At 47.2% G+C, this 19764-nt stretch overlaps 1 protein-coding gene across 2 annotated transcripts in view; it reads left to right on the top strand.

Moving 5' to 3' along the window:
* The window catches only part of LOC143208192 (uncharacterized), a 90287-nt gene that overhangs the window by 18256 nt on the left and 52267 nt on the right, over nucleotides 1-19764 (top strand). For both annotated transcript variants that reach the window (XR_013008861.1, XM_076422360.1), the window contains exon 2: nucleotides 456-591. Coding sequence is in view for 1 of the 2 variants with exons in the window: in XM_076422360.1 (XP_076278475.1) it covers nucleotides 456-591 (136 nt within the window). In the remaining variant the exon portion in view is untranslated. The remainder of the gene's footprint in view (nucleotides 1-455; nucleotides 592-19764) is intronic.

The raw sequence follows: 19764 nt of genomic DNA, 5'->3' as shown, positions 1-19764 counted from the left end.
TTTCGCCGATTCGCTCCTCTTATTGTCTCCTCCCCGCACGCGAGAACTCTCTTTTAATGCACAGTCCCTCCCACGATTACTCCTCGATTGCACGAAGACTCTGATCCTGCTCCTTTGTTTTATCCACATGCCTCGCGGCGGCCCCTTTTTACTACGTTTTTATTAGCTTGCTTTCTTGTCTATCTGTCTGTCTGTCTGTTTGTTTGTTCGGTACAAATTTTGCAATTGATTTTAAACTAACTTCTCGATGAGCTAGAGACTTGAAATTTTGTTGCGAAATAGGTGGACTCCATTAAAAAAATTTCGTACACAGATTTGCGGAGCGTCCACAATCTCGCAGTTTACTTAAAAATTCCTTCCTCTGCTCGAAGCCCCAAGGCAAGAAAAAGTTCAAGAAAACTCTCGCGAGGCCTACATTGTTGCTCCTATAATCGCGATCTTTCTTCCGATTGCAGCACAGATTCCCACGGATGCGCTCAGCCAGAAAATTGCAACAGCAACTTCAGAAAGACGTTTATCCACTTAGTGGACTTCACTCAACAACGACTTCTGCAACGGCATTTTGCATCGACGTTCTAATCTCGCCGAAAGGTCAGTTATTCTTCCAATCTTACCCCACTTATCATTTCCAGTCTTCGAAAAGGTTAAAGACATAATCACCGAGAACCCCTAAAATCTCCGAAGGCAGAGGATGCACGGAACAAAGATCTGGAAAGTGAATCTGTTTAAATCGGTATCGTCGGTATCGGTTCTCAAAACGGTGTGCCCGGAGCTGATCGATAAATTCTCGAAACTCCATCATCACTCGATAAAGATCATAAATCTTGTTGGGTCCATCGATCTCTGGGCACGGCTCGCGCGTCCACCTTATCGGTATCGTGTCCCGGGGGAGGCGCAGTCGTCCTCGCCGATTCAATAATTCGATAAAATTCCATCGGATCGTTCGCGCGGGCTCCGCCATATTTTATGGGTAATTATTATAACTTTATTTTCTTTCGATCGTTTTGCCGGAGCGGTTCAATAAAACGGTCCTCGGGATTTAATGGCAGAAACGCGTCCGTCCGCTTCCTCGCGGATCGATTTAAATTGTAAATGAAGCGACGATCAATTTGCTGGGCCTCTGTGGTCGGCTCTCTTCTGCAAAAAGAAAACCGAGGTGTTGCGGGGCGGGTTGTCGTTCTAACGACACGGCCAGGACACGCGAAATTACACTGAAGTCGGAAAACCCCGTTCTGGTCTCGGCGCGTGAGGGGCAAAATGGAGGAGGACCCTGAAAAAAACGTCTCTATCTTTAGCCGAGGGGAGTGTATCCGAAGATGGATACACTCGGCAAGTACCAACAACCCCGAGGCGTCTACTCGCCGCTGATAAATAATCGATTCGCGATGGCCGTCCTCGAGAATAAATCTAGCGGGGCAGGCTCATCCGTCTGGGACACCGGCCACACGAAAACGTATGAAGGTGTATGGCCGGCGACGACCGGGACGACCGAGAGGAGCGAGGAGAGCCGCGCCGGGATGCTTGTCGCTGTTTACGGTGGTTCGTTATACACTGACGAGGTGTACGAGGTTATACGAGGTGGTAGATATGCGCCACAGTATCTAAGAGGGGCAGTAGCGATCGTAATTCTCGCCGAGCGAGTCGGTGTGTTCCTTTGCGCCGTTCGAGAACTCAAATAAGGCTGCGGGTATACTCGATGCGATTCCTGATCGACTGCGACACACGCACACGGTCGTCCTTTCGCTGATACTGCGCGTTTTTTAATGCGGCCGAATCGTGATCGCAACGCACAGTGACGCGGAACGACCCGATGAAATTCTGTATAGGGAATGTATGTACCTCCATGATTGCGTATTGTTACTCACAATTTTCCCATCAAATCGAAAACGACGGGGACAATCGTACAGCAGGTGGATTTCGCCTAAGCGTCTCGCGCGATCAAAAATCTCGTCCAGTATATCCGCAGCCTAAGCTACGGAGGCAGCCCGTTTGGCAAAGGGGTGTGCGTGTGTGTCGGTCGGTGCTCGTGTCCGCGTTGGTCGAAGGTAAGCCCGGATCATATTCTTAACGAGAGTGTTTTACGATCAGAAGACCCTTTATCTACGGCGGTGTTGTTCGCGTTATCCAAGACCAAACCGAAAGGGAGTTAGCGTGAAAAGGGTGTTGGTGGAGGGGGTGGCCAGGGCGGGGGCAGCTCAAGGGGGGTTCTGAAGAGAGAAAGAGAGAGAGAGGGAGAGCGAGAGAACCGGAGAACCCGAAGTGCCGTGGAAGGTGGCCGTGATGTATCTCGCACTTAGCTCTGCCACGCCATGGCGAGCCACGCCAAGGCGAAGAACCGAGCAGAACCGAGAGAAAGAGGGAGAAAGAGAGAGAGACAGAGAAAGCCGTGCCGCGCCACGCCATAGTTGGCCGGGTTTTTTATGCGTTGTCACGATATCACGGCGTGTTGTACCTATGGCGTGTATGTCGATCGTCCGCCGTTGTCCGTCCGAGATCTCGCTCGTTTGTAATTGTCGCCGTTCGGTGTACGTTGCACAAGAACGACGACGACGACCACGAAGACCCGATAGCGATGGCTGAAGTAGAGGCTCGAACCTTGTTTGACAATGGACCCTCGAGAAATAGGCTGCCCCGATAGCCCCGGGGAAAAAAGGCTTCCAGTCTTCTTCGGCAAGGGACAGCTCCAATAGCGATCTTCTTATCAGACGCTACCCTTGAATAATATTTTCCGGACCACGTCTTCCGGACGCATCGGGGATCATTGAATCGGCTGTACACCTTCTTAGGCCTTCTTTTTTTCTTCTATGCTGAAGGAGCCGGGGATTGAGTAGCCGACCGGACTTTATTTTAATCTGATCGCATCGATCTCCTCCTGCTACGCCGCTACAACCCCTTTAACGCCGTTGACGTATTTACATACGCCGCTTATACAGTCGCGCGCGGCTACGCGTCTCGACCGAGAATAATAGCACGCTGAAAATTTATAAGAACCCCCGACCATTATTCGACCCTTCACCGAGGAGTACAGGCCCGAGGAGGCTGGCTGACGATCTCGATCGATCACTTCGCGTCCTCCTCCGATAATCCATCAGGTGGTGACTTTGAGCTGCGATTGAACTAGTTTCTAGATTATTGGACAACTGCCCTGTATCTTCCATTTTTAATCAGCTCCTGCAGTTTTGGTTTCACTGACTTAATTGCCTTGATTCTGCAGGATTTTTCGGAGTAGGCATTTGGCATTTAACATGATGGCCCTTGAGTGGTACCATGTAATAAAATCGCGTTGATTCCGCGGCGAATTTTTGCGGCCGCCAAATGTGTTAATCGTTGAGCGATCAGCGCGCGTTTCGACAAACATACAACCTCGAATTGATACGAATTAATACGTCGTTCCGGGATGGTTGTACGGAGTTGGAGAGAAAGAGGAAGAGAGAGCCGGGGTTCGCGTTATCTTTATGCGCGGCGAAAGCTTTCATCAACCCTTGCGGGCCACGGCGGAGCAGCTCGGGCAGCACTTATTCAAATGAGACGTTCGCTCGGAGCGCCCGATGCGATAAAGAGATAATTCAGTACACGTACGAGTGCATCGTTATTGCAATTATACGTAAATGAGACGATTACGTGATCGGCCATACAAAAGACGATCGGCTGCGAAACGCGAAGGCGTCGCAACGTCGGCAACGAAAACCCGAAGACGATCGAGGCTCAGAGAGGCAAAACAGGCCTCCGTTTCCTTCGGTATTCACCTACCGAGCTACGCGGCTGCTTATATACGACGCGAGACGTGTTTTTTCCGCGGGGCCGTTAGCGATTTTTTTTCATAAATACATCCCGCGAGCTTTCGCGAAACCGTCCAGGACCCCCTCTCCCATAATTTAGACCAGATACGCTTCTTCTTCTTCGTCGTCTTGTTCCTCTTTCTTTCTCCAGTGTTTGTCTTTTCTTGTTCTTCTTCTTCTTCTTCTGCCTCTTCTTCTTCTTCTTCGGTCTACCGGGGCAACGCGAGAGAAGTCTAGAAGATTTGAATTTCTCCTCCTTTCACGGGGGTAGCTCGCTCGGAGAGATCATTCACCCTGTACACGTGCACGCGGATAAGATCCCATGAATACGTACCTAACATTGGCTAATTTGCATACGCGAGAGAAACCTATCGGTGTACACGCGTTCTGCTTATGTACAGGGTGTCTCGACTTGACGCCGTGAATTAGGATCGGGGACGATCGATCCGTCTTCCTGGGGCCGGGGACGATTTACTTTGAGCCCACGACATCACCGTTTTCGTTTGTGTGGAACCTTCAGAAACGGTCGAGTGTTCCAAGAGAGAATTTTATTTTGAACGACTGGTGGTCATTCTAAATTTCATTTTTTTCTGAGGGCTTGATTTTCAATTTTAGTATCATCTTGTCATGTCTTGAATCTTTCATTTTTAGAAACTTGCCGAGTTAAATTGAGAGCTGCATCATAGCAGCATATTCTTTATTTTTCATTGATAATCAATTTTTTAAACAGTCAATGTACTTGATCTGTTGGGGGAGTGTAGAACATTGTGCAGGAGCATCTCCGAATTTTGACTCGAGATTGGAAAGTCGCCTGGTCCAGGAGATCTTTCGTTAAGAAACGAAACTTTGGATCGCACTGTAGCACGGCAGAGAGCATATATGTATATCCTTTCTACATATAAGTGTACGTAGCCAGAGAGTGGCCTACGTGCAAGCGGTGGACCGACAGGACATCGCTCATGGCGCTCCCTCCGTCCTAAAGCGCTATGTTACAGGGGGTTGGGGGCACTTACTTCGTTCTCGTACTCTTGTACCTTCGTTATCCACTCCCCATTTATCCTTCACGTGATCCTCGTGTACGTGTACGTACACCTTCTTCTTCTTCTTCTGTGTAATCGGAGAACTGTGAGCACCATTACGACGGGGGCTCCGGTGAAAAGGCGAGTCGAACACTGCGAGAACCGCGCATACCTCTTTCGCAGCGAAAGCGGACTCCGCGCCGGTACGGTTTCACTTTTTATGAAAATTTTACCAGACCGGACCTGTTGAACCTTCTGCATCTTTAATCTCGGCTCGGCCACCCCTTCTACTTTTACAGGACCCTTGAATTAGGCACCACCCCTAAATCTATCGCGATTCGTCAGCGAACTTTGCTTCGCTTCACGAGGTCCATTTCTTGACTTCCTGGGTGAAAGCGTTTCAGGAATATATTCTATAAAACTGTAATGGCTCAATTCTTTGTGGTCTATGAGTGTTTTCAAGGCTGAATTTTATTCTTTTAACTTTTAATTATTCGCATATACAATATTGTGTACAATCCCAAAACTTTAAATGTAGAGTTTCAAATATAAACAAAGGAGTAGATCGCACTAGCAAATCTATTTGGCCTTGAAGTAGTTCTTTCGTGGAATAAAAGTAAATTTATGTTGGAGTGATGTAAAGTCCATGTAAAGCAGTTAAGTAGAAAGTAGAGTGCAAGTAATTGAAGTTTAAAAGATTATTTAAATGTCAGATATTTTTTTAGAGGATTCAACAACGTCGGTTTTCAAGCTACACATGTTCTGCCATGATCAAGTATGGTGTAGCAGTGATGACCAGCAAATCTTCAGCCCCTGTACAGGGTCGTGAACCTAGGGTAGCCAACAGGGTGTCTTTTTTCTTCGGACACATGTTCCAAGAAGCCAGCAAGCCTGAAGTGCTCCGACCACGACCGAAGTATACTTTCACAGTAGGACCGGAACAACGGTAGCGAAAACCACGTTCCCGGTTATTTTCTAATGCCATGTACCGCCGCCTGGTTTACGAGGCTATAAACTGACGTCACAATACCAGGAGCCGCCTTACGCGATGGGTCGGATGCGCTACTATAACGCAAACGCCGCCACTTCAGATAATGGATTCATATGGCCCATAAAATTAAAGGATACGACAAATTTACCGCCATATTTCAGCCGAGGAGATTTCAGACTTGGCGCGTGCCTACCTTGAAAACGATAGGTTTGATCCACCCCCTGCCTCCGCCATAAACGATTGTCGATGCTCTATCGCAAAGTGGATTCATTCTTGTTCCATTTGCGAATTTATTCTGTCCTTCCAGAAAATCTGAAATTGTGCATCTTTATGTTGGTATTTTTGAAAATTTATTCTTTTGCTTGGAATAATTGTAGAATTTTTAATGCGTAACAACAATCATTGTATGTCGCGACCTAGATGAATCGCACAAGTTTCAACGGATTTCAAATAAAAAACATAGTCGTTTATTTCAGCTTTGTTAAAAACGTTCGGATACGTATCGCGGACCGCAGAAGCACGCGGAGAGCAATTTTTCGGGCTCGCCTAATAGACAACATGGCAGATTCAGCGAATCGCCCCCGGGATTAATAAAACGCTGGCGGGGGGGATGAATTTTGCCGTGGCGCTGCTGTGCCAAAGACATCCGGCACATCGTAGTCAGGTGCAACGCATAAAGTATCGCAGCAATTTTGCGTACCGCGATTCGAATAGCGTTACTGCTGCCACGGGGTTTGATCTACGACGATAATAAGACGTCGGCTGTGAGGATTAGAACAGAACTGCCTTGTGCCTTATTAAGACTTAAATTGGAGGAAGAGAATAGAGCGACGGTGGAGCGCGGGTAACGTTGCTCAGGCACAAGATAGAAAAGGATAGAGAGGAAGAGAGAGAGAGCACAGCTTCGCGCCAGCAGGGATGGTGGTGCATCCAGGCATTATGGCCGCCGCTCCTTGAGTTTGGAGGGTCCGGGATGAACGGCTGGCAAAGATAAGGAAGCTCGTGGAGGGGGTTGCTGGAGGTTGGGGGATTTGGGGGTCGAGGACATCCATCTTCTCCCCCTCACCCCACCCTGACACGTCCCTCCTATCTCCCATGCTCTGCCCCGTTGCATCCTACAGGGTTCACCGTACCGGCATACATCTCCTGCCGAGGGGAAACCCCTCTTCGTCTTGTCCTTTGCTTAAGTTAACTTTACACTCACTCTCCTTCTCCCTTCGTTCCTTTTTCCTCGAGGCTCTTCCTTCTCCGTTCCCCCTGTACTCCAACACGAGCTTCTATCTCTCCGTGTGTATGGGTTTCTTTGAACGTGTCCACGGTGCTCGTTCGTGTGCGCGCGGTCTTTCTTCGGCGTTCGCGAGAGAGCAGAGCCGAGACCACGAAACGAGCCGAGCCGAAGAAAACACAAACTTAATCCTACGCGTGATTCATCTGGGCCGCCATAGATCTGGATTATCTCCCGTCATCTGCATATTTACGAGGATCTGCTTTGTCCTGATTGTGCGTGGCCCCACGCGCTCCTGACATGACGCGGCGTAGGAAGCGACCACGCAGATAAACCTATCCGCCGACTTCTTCGGCCGCGTTTTCCTGCCTTTCGAAATTCGACTCGCTACAAGGATCGTCAAGATCTGGTGCAACGAGTTACACACCTCCGTGGTTTTGTTCCGACGACGGCTGACATGGCTTCGAAGTATCGTCCGAACGATTGGATTCCTACGTGAGTCACTGAAACATTTCCTGATAAGGTTAGCTGCTTTTCAGAGAGGCTTTTTAGCCACGTCCTCTTCCTGCTCGATGCCTGTATGGAATTCTCAAAAATGTTTTAAGGACGATGCAATTTATTTTAAGCATCGGTAATAACGTTTCAGTTCTAAGATCTTATTTTGTCCAGTACACGTACGTCAAAATTCATCATCTGTATGGCATTTTTAAGTATGTTTTGAGAATGACACTTATTTAGGGTCCCACTCCAGACGTCTCAGTATATGATAGACCAGCGCCTCGAACATTTTCGAACATGTCCCGAGGCCCGTATATTTTTGGAATCGTTTTGACGCACTACTCCAGAAGCCCATTCCGACAATTCCGAGCCGTCAGTTTGTTTCGACGAGGCCGAGTGTGCCGGAGAACAAAGGGTCCCGAATAGTCAGCCATTTTCTCGAACCTCGTAATTCCACGACGGTGAGAGCGTGGTACATACTTCGCACACGGTCGCTTCAATTTCCGCCATCGCCGTTGAATAACGCGTCGTTAAGCGTGCTCCATACATCCGCGGCTTAAACGTCGCATAAATAATTGTCTCCGTTGCGAAGTGAACGCGCGGATTTAACTCGCGCTTTAGTCGGCCGGGCGACAATCAGCTGATAAGGGTAACGTATGCTGGCAATAACACCAGCCCACAATGAAAATTATCGACGCTCTACACCGACCACACTCTGCCGAACGCTATCACTCCTAATCATCTGTTTCTCAAAAAACACCAGCTTCATAAATCACAGCGTCCCTTTTCGAGATTCGTTTCACGCTCGAGAGGCTAACCCGCTGTTACGGAAGAATTGGCATGTCGTTGCTATGAAGCGTCGATTATTAAACCGTGATCTTTTCGGTGGATGTCGGGGTAGCGTAAACGGAGCTATTTGGGAAAGTGATTTGCCGCGGATACAATGTATCATTTGCCGACGAGAAAAAGACGCGAAATAACACGTTATCGGCCGCGGGTCGTGTTACGCGGATCGGTCCTTCGGCCTCGATTACAGGAACACGGGACTGCTGGTCCGACAGCGTTGAAAATTACACGAAAAATCTGTGCGCGGCCTGTTCCTCTGACTTAATAACACAGCCGACACAGCGACGACGCGCAGTCGAGGAAAAAATAATTGCGTTCTTCCTCCTTTTGCCACCGAGCTCTTCTCGTCTCGGGTAGCAGTCGTCGTTGCGTGTCGAAAGATAAACGGCGCGATTGAAAATCAAACTCTCCCCGCTCCCCCTTCTTCACTCTGTCTTTCATTTTCTGTCTCTCGTGTTCCCTTCCTTTCTACGGGCCGTCGACTTCCATCGCTGCTGCCGCGATGATGGTCTTTGATTAATTCGCGATCAGTCTCGCCGTGTTATTCGCCGATCGACGATCAGCGATCTGCAAATTGCCTACTCATCGCGTAATAACGACGACGTGCTCGACGCTTAACCACCTTCCTCTTCCTCGCTCTCAGCTCGCCGCTCCTCGCCAATTTGCCTCTCAACCACGTAGAACAAGCTCCCTATCCTTGATTTGCCTCTCTGCCTTTTTTCACGGACACCGTTCATTTTCTTTGTCCGCGAAGTATATTGGAAACGCGGCTACGTTTTGACGACTTCAATAAAGGCCTTTGTCAGGCGATGCTCCCTTGCTGGGATACGGTCGTTACAGTTCTTGCCATTTTGGCTAACGTGCTGTTTCATCTGGATCGATTACGGTCAAATCATTTCTTGTACTGTAACTATACATACAAATCATCTGAATTAATTGCTGATGTTTTTACACCGTCCATTAATTACGAAGCTCATTTGATTCTTCAGACTTCGATGAAGTCTTCTTTCTGATGAAGTCTAAAGCTCTGTGGCGAAGCTGAGAGGCGCGAAACGCTCCGAGATATCCGTTCCAGCTGTTCCCTCGCGGAAGATGGAGCTGTAATTCGTAATCCGATCGAAGATAGGCAAAGTTTAAATGGCACGTTCGCCGGTGTCTTGAAATTCAGAAAACGACGTGGAAGAAATTCCCCGTTGTACGTCGAAGGCGCTCAGGCCAGGAGGAAATTCTTACGTAAAGGCTGGCCACAACTTACGGATACAACAATGCTTGACCCGCTCGCGATAAAGAAAAGGGCCCCTTTGGCTCTCCGGCTCTCTCTCTCTCCCTCTCCCTCCCTCTCTCTTTTGCTCTCGGCTCCGGTCCGGTCAAGTTTTTCTCGGGAGCCGGGAGATCTATTCTTTATGGAGATTATGTGATAGAGATACGATCGGAGCGTATCTCCTCTCCGCGGTGCTCTCCGATGTTACCGAGAAGTGGTTGATTTAGGTCGGCCGAAGTTACGGTTCCTTTCTCGGTCCCTGCCGAATGTGGCACGAAGAACCCCGGCGCACACACACGGTATTGAATGCAGCAAGCGGCGCGGCGTTACGTAACGCTTTATGGTACGAGCACCGGCGAAATGATGCGCGGAATCTCGCTTTTCGATCTTTCCACGGTAAATAATACACACCGACGGCCCTTCGCGGCTCGTCCCGTGGCTTAATTGAAAATTTATCGGCACCGACGCTCGATTGCTTCATCCGAACGGTAGCTCACACCCGGCCACCCTAATAGACGTTTACTCTGATTAGCTGCTCAATATTTCTCACATCGTCGAACGATCTTCAACCTCTCGCACCGGAACTGCATCTGCGAAGTTCGCTAAACTTGATTACATCGTGCCATTTTCAATGTGCGATAATGCTTTTTTGTTTACCTGTATCTGGTTGTTCATGCAAACAATTTTTACTTAACACGCAGGTCCAGTTACGAGTTGCACATTTCGGGGAAACAGCGACTCCGACGCCATTTTTCGGGTCGATACAGTATTTTCCGCGCGAACGACGCTCATTTCAGTTTCTTAAAAGGTCAGGTCCCATAGATTCGAACCATTGCTTTCCCAAAATCGTTTCGGCATTCGCACAACTTGCCCCGAGAGAGCGATTTTACTCCTTTTTTCCGTGTTTGTTTTGTTACATAAAAGTTTGTCCAGGAAGAATAAAAATTGAAAGTTTCGTATTCCGTATTCTTGGGGAGGCGAGCATCACGTCGGCTCATTCATCAAACCGTGTTGTTATTTTCCAGTTGGTTTTCTACCTGCAATGGACGTAGTTTAGTCAACATTCGGAAGCCATACCATTTTATCACGGCCATTCAAACCCCATTGGCCGTGCAGTAGAGATACCGCACATATCTATATACATGTCTAGTCTCCATTCTACATACATACTGGGTGAGCCCAGCAAAACGTTTCCCGATGCTGCGAACGGAGGAATAAACTTCTGAAAAAAGTGGACGGGCTCGTTCGATCGCTGCGAAAATGAATCTGAATCGTGTTTAATCACGAGAAATTTCGCGGCTCGATGGCGTCGTTCTTTAAACGAAAGTGGACGAAGTTTCTGCTCGAAATTAAATCGTACAATCGATCGAGATGATAAAAAAAGCAAAAATACTGCGCCGCCGTCAGAATTTCCAACGCTTTTATCCCCTACCTCAATCCTTACCGTCGCTATAAATAACAGAAACAATTAACTCGATAAAAACATCCAATTTCGTGTCGCAACATTTTGAATACCCTCCTCGAAGGATTCTGCACTGAATAAATCACCGAGAAAAATATCTGGAGTAAAAACAAGTATAGATAAAAATTCTAAATGCGCTGGAGCGCAACGCAGAAAACGCAGTTTCCGAGAAGACGGCAGTTTATCGTCGCCCCGATGAGAATGCATATAATTAACGGCCGCAAATCAGTACGCTAGCCGAGTGCCTGGTAAACGGTTTCGGGATGAACATTATGTGCCAGCGAGGAAGCTTCCGTTGTATTTCGATCGCATAAAGATAAGGAACACCTGTTTCGATATCGATAACAAAATTATATACACACCACCTTATTATAACACCGTGTCGGTGATATTATCTTCTTTATGCGCCTTTGTACGGTGAAAGCTTGATTCCACAGTGGTTATTGGAAATCGATTACAACCGGCCGTAAATTATTATTAACTGCGTCATATCAAACGTAATAAATTCGGCATACCTTGTCTTTAACCATTACCTTTTTCGCTGTTCCCTCCCCGCCTTTTGTTCTTACCTCGACTGCCGCTCTTTAGTCTCAGCATTTTCATATTCGACACGCGTTCGAACATTTTCGTTCACCTGTGATCAGGTGCTTCGAGTCGTTTCCATTCTATCGCTCCCTGGATGTTTCATAATTATCTGACGATCTCCATCTAACTCGTTCACATATGTGTGACGAAAGAAAATGAAATGAACATGTTGTTACATACTATTAATTGGCAGCAGACGTGTTAAATGTTTTCAAGCGTTCTGCGATGCGCGGAATGCGTAGAAATGTGTTGAACGAGTAATGGAACGTTTCGTTTGAAGTGACTATCCGTTCAATGGAGTATCAAGTTGCGAGAGACACAGGCCACGCGAGATACTGTCCCGCGGAATTAGAAATTAATGAAATCCACGCACGAACGTCCGTGAAAAGCCTCGAACAATAACTCAGCGGGCTGGTTGAAGCCTAATTTATTTAAATCTTCCAGAAGACGCTCTTCCGAAGATAAGATGTGGCTGGCGTCCTTTTAACGAACACCATCTACTCAACTTTGCAGCTTCGCCGAACGCTAAATATGGCCGCCAGTAACTCAAACGGCACGCAACGACTTCGCAGATAATTTCACGATGAGAAACGGCACACGCTACTTTCTTTACGGTATCGCCGTTTCGCAAAGAACTCGGAGAGAGAAAATACAAGCTAAGTAGAAGACTCTTATCGATAACATCCCGGCGCGTTAGAGAGCCCAAAGTTGGCCCGCGCAGGATCGCCGAATCGACGAGTATCGTTTAACTGCGAAACGAGGCCGAACTTACCGCAGATAGTGGTACGAAATTCCATATTCGTCGAACCGATATCCACCGGCCGCGAAGGATTTTCGCTGATCAGCAAAGTATCCGCACGATCGGCCGACGTTGAAACCGTCATAACAATGGAACGTAACATCCCGAAGTAGCACTTCGCGTGATCAAATCCATATCTCAACGAGGCTCGCAAAACAACTGAATGGAAAATATCGAACCGGTCTACTCGGTTCCAGTCACCTTTTTTCGGGTCGTTCCCGCGGATCCATCGGAACTGCTGCGTCCGCACCCGTCGGATACCTCTCCGCGAACTCTGCGAATCGATACGAGCTATTCCGAGGGTACAGTTCACGGAAGAAAATTGTTGCAACATCGTTCAACAACGGTGAACGATCCTCTATTCATACATTGTTCAAATTCAATCTCTTCATCGAGAAATTCCTAGTCGGAAGCTTGATCTTCAAGTTCGTAAAACTCCTCACTCATTTCTGGGCTTCTTCAATTATTTTATGGAAACTGGGATCGAAAATAAAAATGTTTAACTGAGTACAGGGTTGGGTAACTTATTCTTCAAGCTTTTTTGAAGAAAGTTGTATACAACTTTAATTAAATTTAATTGAAGAAGAACACAATTTTGAGAAGGAAAATGTCCCGACGTTGAAAGAAATTGTTAATGTTAGAAACACTAATGTAATTCTGTGAAACAGCTGCGAACCACCAGAAACGTACTTCGAAACGTCGTCGTCGTCGTCTGCACGAAATCACTGGCGCAAGGGCGTCCATAGAAATTCACCCTATTGATCTGCCGGCTTCCCATTGAAGCATCCGAAAGAAGTTCCAATTGCGATGCAGAATTGCGGGCAATATCTCCGATCGTGGTCACGTCGCTGCCATTCCGTGTACATTAAATACTGGCCCGAGATAATGAGTACACCTGCGTGCATATCTTCATCTCGAATCCGGCGCAGCCATTCAATAGCGGAGCTATTAATCTGTAGTGTATCAAGATCTAGCATCGAGGAGGACCTCCGGAACATAAAATGTTGCGAATCCCGTTGCTAACAGCCAGACTTTCTCATTGTTGGGGCACCGAAACAATGCTGATACGATTTAAACATTGCAAATGATTCATGCATCCCATGAAAAATGGTGGTCTGCTAAGCTATCTCGAGTATTTACCGTATCAAACGGATATATCTACATTTTATTTATTATATCAAAGAGTAACGATTATTATCTGCGCGATTGCAACGTCCTCCCACAAATCCTCTCTTCACGCCACTGAATTTGGTGTTTAGAACGTTCGGATATTTTCGTTTCTGCTTCCTTATGATCTTTTGTCGTCGGAGTTGGACGTCGAGGTCCTAAACATAGTTATATGAAGACATCAACGACTGAACTCTCGCGCGAACAATTCGATTACGTCTGTATCTGTCAGAATCTCTTTCTGTTCACTCGTTACATAACTAGCAGAATAATATTAGTAATATAGAAGCGGCTGATGGAGAAGCTTTAGCACCAGCCATGATGGTAATGGGCGCTCGACGGGAGTAGGGTCGACCATTCAAGGCCGACCTGTTGGCTGCTCAGGGGGCCCAAAGTGGGCCCCGTAAGTGGAGGGAGTTCAGACCAGACCCCTTCCCCGCCTTCCTCCTCGGGAACGAACGTTCCGGGGCCGCGACCATCCGCTCCGAGAACTCGTTCGTCGAAATTTTTATTAAAAATCCTACCAACCGTGGGAACAATCGACTCGCAACCGTGAAAATTCATTTCCAGCCGAACCGGGAAACTCACGCTCGTCCTTCATCATTAGGCCCACACAGTTCTCATTTAACAATATTTTCTTGATGCACGGATTCATCGATTAACGTTCTTGTCGATAGATGGAGCTACAAGAAGATGGTACAATTTTGATTGGGCTGTAATTCTACTTGCCGGGAAAGCTTTCACAGTTTTTATTTGCACTTAGAATTCGTTGTAACAATTAATACTTGAATGTAGCTGCTACTAGTAATACAGTTCAATAAATTCAACCAAATTTTGAAAATTTGATTACTGAAAAACATTGTCAAGTTTCTTCGAAACATTTAGTTTTATTCAAATAAAGTAAACTTGAAAAAAACAACTTTGTACGTATGTTATTTTGTATGTGTAACAGTAATGTTAATAAAAAAAATGGTTTCCTTTTTATTTCGAGTCTGCTTTTTTCTATTGCGGCCCTCGAATTCATTTATGATACATAATGAGGCTCTTGGTGGTAGAAGAGTTTGACATGCCTGTTCTACACGATTAAAACCGATACATTTGTGGAAAGTATGAAATACAATTGCTTTCGATTAAAAATAAACCAATACCAATTTTTCCATAGGTATTGTCGATGTCTCGAACGATTAAAAGCCTCGTACAGTATGAAAAGTACAAAAAGCGAACGCTTAAAAATAATACCTAGCGTAAATCAATATTTTATATTAAACATTACCGTAGCACCGATGATTGCTCCCTAGTAGTACAAGAAAAAATCTGCCTTTTCGATTTTGTTCGATAGAAAAGGATGCTTCGAGGGTAAGGGGACAGGTTGAAAAGCGGTCGGCGCAATTAAAATTTTTAATCGGCCGCCTCCGTCAGCCATTAGCGTATCCCGCATCCTGTTGCTTCGTCGTTAAGGCGTTGCGTTCTCGCGCGCGGAAATTCAACGCAGGCATTTAACAACGGGGGAAATTAGTAATTTCGCGTTGTCTTCGAATCAAGGAAATCCTACGGGCAATCCGTAGCGAGCCTTCTCCTTCCCCTCCTCCTTCCACTAGATTCGCGACGTAAGAAACGCAATTTTGGCGTGGAGAGAGGAGCGCCCGGTTGGCGCAGATGTTCCGCAGAATCTCGTTGCACGATCGTCCCGGGAGTACAACGACTGCGGTTTACGAAATAGTGCAGGATCATAAGGAGAATTAGGCGTCTGAAGTTGCAAGGCACGTAGCTTCGTAACGACGTCTCGAAAGGTTCGTGATTTTACCGAACCGACGAAAACGGTCTCTAAAAAGTATTGTCGGCCCGAAAGAAACCTATTCCCTTCTACGGTTTGCATTAATACCATCGGTTCAGGCGTTTCGACATTCTACCTCGGTACCTGTCCATCTATTCAATATCCACCTTTTTCTGTTCCATCGATCCGCAGATCTATATTTGCGATACGGTCCATTGCTGCCATCGAACGATCCAAAGTGTAAATTGACGATTTATCGCGCTCGTAATGGCCTGAAGTTAGGTGCAGCAAAGAGTTTCGACTTTAATAGAGATTGATGATGTTTCCTCACTGTTGAAACAGGTTCAACCGATTCTGTAATTGTTTAACCCGTTCTTCACAGAATCCACTATACATATAAAACAAATATTTTAATGGCTCAATCTTCTTTACATTCTCTAATATGTATTAATTTAAGTTACTACGTCAGTATAGAAAAATTTGTAAGAATATCTATTACGAAGTTCGTTATTTTCAATATTAACAAAAAGTAGCTTCTCGAATGCAACGACGAATAGATGTTACAGAATAAAATAAAGTACGAACGGAGTATGTAGAATCGATACGTGGTTGCCATAAATAGTCTTTAATGTTCCGGAGGCTTGACTAAACGCACATTATAAAACGGCGTATTCCTCCCACAAGTCCTACACGTCAACCGAATAGCCAACTCCACCCGGCCGGGCAAGTCCCGTTTAAACCAGAAAAATGTTTCATTTAAAACTTGCTCGAATCCCGGGAATCGGGCTCGCTAATCTAACTTTGTAATTGCGCGGAGTAGCACGCGGCGCAGCAACCAGATAACGAAACCGAGGAATGTTGGCTGCGATCTGCCGCATCTTGCCGTGTTTCACGACTTTAATTAATTTTCACCTGTATCGGCCTCTTATACTTCTAGCAACTCGCGCGTACGTTGCCGATGATCGAAAATTATCGATTCATCGCTTCGAATGAAATCTGAACAACTTGTAAATTGCTTCTCGGAGGATTAAATGTAACAAAATGCTCGAAATCAGCATGTACGGCTGGAATCGCTCGCAGAATTAAGGGGTGAAGCAGAAACGGGTGAAGTCACCTGAGTACGTTTCTGCTCGGGCATTTCCGAGGAACGTCTGGGGGTTAATGGAGCGTGGCAAGGGTGCGGTAAATAATCCCGTGCGTCTGATGAGTTTAAAAAAAGCTCGGATCCACCGTTTGTCCGTGGGACGGGCCACCGGGGGTATTTCCTTCCGGAATCCCGTCGGCGATCGTTAATTCAGTACCGTGTGCCATCTTCTGGCCCGTTCGAGTTATCGGGAAGGGATGGGAACCGCCTCGGCGAGAGAAGCGACAGTGTTTGGCTCGAAAAAGGCGAGCGTCGGAGATGCGAGAGGAAAGCCATTTCACCGACCGGAAGCCGGACGGACGCCCTCCGGGGTCTCCATTTCTATCGACGAGCGACGACGTGCCACGTCAGCTCAGGACCCGTCCACCCTTCTCTGGTTTTTCGTCAGCCCCGGCCCCGAGACACTGTGATTCTGATATTTATTTTCACTGCCGTTCCTGTCAACGCTACCTCGACATACGCGCGGGTGTCCTAGGTCGACGAAAGACTTGGACCACTGCCAGATGAAGCTCGGTACGAATAGATCGGCCTGATATTTCTGCCGCCGATCCTCACCCCCGCACCAGGGCCTTACCAATAATATTGTCGTGATCGTGACGGGAGCCGCCGGATTTACTAAGAATTGCGCGCTCTTCCCACGACGCTTCGCAAAACGCGTTTTTACGAGCCATTTTTCCGATGGCGATGACACTCGCGCTGCTCAGTTTGATATACAGCACTGTTTTTGTTGATAAATATAATTTTGCACATCCTTTATTCGTTCGCGGAGCTGGTTAGCTGTTGGAAAAATTCGCATTGGCTCGACTAAAAAATTCTAACATTGAAATTGTCTGAAACGTAAACGTTTTTCCAGAAATAGCAGTCTTTAGAATCGATCAGTTTGGTTCAAAAACCTGATCCAAAAGATCGAGTCCTTTTTCTAATAAAATTATGCTTGCTGTTTTCATTTATATTTCTTGAAGTAACCTGTTCTATCATTCCTCTCACGTATCATTCGACTTATTCAATTTTTGATGAACCGAGATAAATGACTGTTCAATCAGAAAAAAGCAAATAATTCTGAATATCATTTCTACCAATTCGTTCGTCCGTCAAACGATTGAAGTCGTAAATTCGTGCCGCCTGCTCCATATTAATAGCCGCAGTTATCGAAGGAGCTTCCTGCAGGCAGTACGATCACGATTCTGACAGTCAATACAGCCTCCAGGTGGTAATACCTTTCAGAAGGCACTGGAACGGGGTCTCACCCCATCCTCAATTTTACGGGTAGCTTCTGTTCGCAAAGGGACCGACACTCGAATCATCGTAACACAGCTGTGCTTCCAATTAATTGAAGAAAGCATACACATCCGTCGCCGGAACAAGCCATTAAAGAGCAATTAATTATCTTGCACGAGCAGCTGACTGTCGAAAGAAGGCGGCCATTTCGTTTCGGAATCGTGTGCAACGAATAGTCGCATGATCGGAACACCATTTCCATTTAAAATAAATCTGCTTAATAATTGGACTGAAGACCATTTGGTAGCAATTGCAAAAATGAATGAACATAATTGGAACTGGAACAAAACAAATGCTCGGACACCGGGTACACCCTAAATTTCGATTTCGAGGATCGGGCGGGGGAAGCAGATTACTGGTCGATGATGCATTTCTATATAAAGAAAAGCCGATATACGAGGAGCAAGCATAATCGTATTTGAAATGGGCGTATCCGAGAGCGGCGGGTTCGTCGCGTCGGTTCCCTGTTCTTAAGCCGGCGGTCGCACCGTTTACCGCGAAATTATAGTCCGCAGGGCAGCATGGGCGCCGCGGGTTGATCCGACACGTTGATTAAAAATCGTGAACACGGGAGAACGCGTTGCTCGCCGAGATTCGAGGCATTAAAAATCGCTCGAGACCTTGCTAGGTCGCCTGCGGCCGAGAACACGCGATCTAGGAACGAAAAAAGGAAAAAAAAAGAAATTAGGAATCCGACCCGCCAAAACGCCACGCTTGTCAATTAGGGCCTTCGCGGCTGCGAACGCCGGACCTAAGTGGTCGATAACGGACAATTTCGCAATTGAGGGCCATACAAACAAATGTACAAAGGGTCCCAGTCGTTTTACAGTGCTCGGTTATTATCATTTATCTTGTTCCACGTCGGCAATGTTCCAAACATTTTATTTATACACCATGGGTTTTTAACTCTTTGCACAGACACGCATGTTGCCTCTGAAGCACCGCTGAAAATGACTGTACTATAATTCAACCCAATTTCTACGTTTGACCATAGCACCCATCCATCCGCAGCCACGAGATTGAAAAATCGTCCTGGCCGTCGCGTGTGTCCCTCCTTCCGGTGGCGGCGCGCCTTTGTCTCCACCTTCCATTGTCGCGGAGCCCTAGGACTCGTCGAAGGGCCGTCTCCGGGCCCTTTCCCAGGAGCGTCCGGCACGCGCAAACGTTTAACGAATCGCTAAACCGTGAGGCGACGGGTCTCGTGAATGCGCTCACGCATACGTAATCGCCGAACGGGGGCGTGTATCGGTAAAAATTTCGTTCCCATGCTTATCCGCGAAAGGGAGCGGTGTCCCAGGGCGTTGGGTGGGTGTGGAGGGTGGTATTTGCGCGGGCCAAATAACCCAAATAAAGAACAAACAGCGAGGGGCGGAAGGGAGAAAAAGGGAGCGATAGAGAGAGAGAGAGAGAGGGTATGTCGTGGGCGCCGGCGGCGACGGAGAAAGAAGAAAAACCGTAGAAAGGGTCCGAAGGGTGGAGCCGGGGGTGAAGCGAGGGGGGCCTTGGAGAAAGGGAGATTTTGGAGAAAGAGGAGTATAGGGCGACACGGTGAAGGGGGTGGGGGAGGGAGGAAATGGCGCGCGTTACGGAGAAATGGCGCGGAAACTGGGGATAGTGACGGGCAATGGGCGCCCGCCGACTCCTCTAACCGAACGAAAACTCGTAGCCATGGAGAGAGAGACCGTGGGAGGACAACCACTCCCTGGCTTCGCCGTGGCCTCTGCCAACGTACCGTGGAACGAGGACAAAAGAGAAAACGAACTAGAATACCTTACAAACGAGAATCGCGGAAGGGATAGATAGCCGGACGAGAGACGTGTACACCGTCCAAGAGAGAAACCTCGGGAGAGGAGAGCAAAATGAAGGAGAAAGATCATCGTGTCGGTCCTGCTGCTCCTTTCCTGTCTCTTTCGCCGCCAAGCCAAGTCGGGGCCCA

The sequence above is a fragment of the Lasioglossum baleicum genome, chromosome 4, assembly GCF_051020765.1.
Source record: "Lasioglossum baleicum chromosome 4, iyLasBale1, whole genome shotgun sequence".
Classification (NCBI taxonomy): Eukaryota; Metazoa; Arthropoda; class Insecta; order Hymenoptera; family Halictidae; genus Lasioglossum; species Lasioglossum baleicum.
This window is presented reverse-complemented; position numbering and strand designations above follow the sequence as displayed.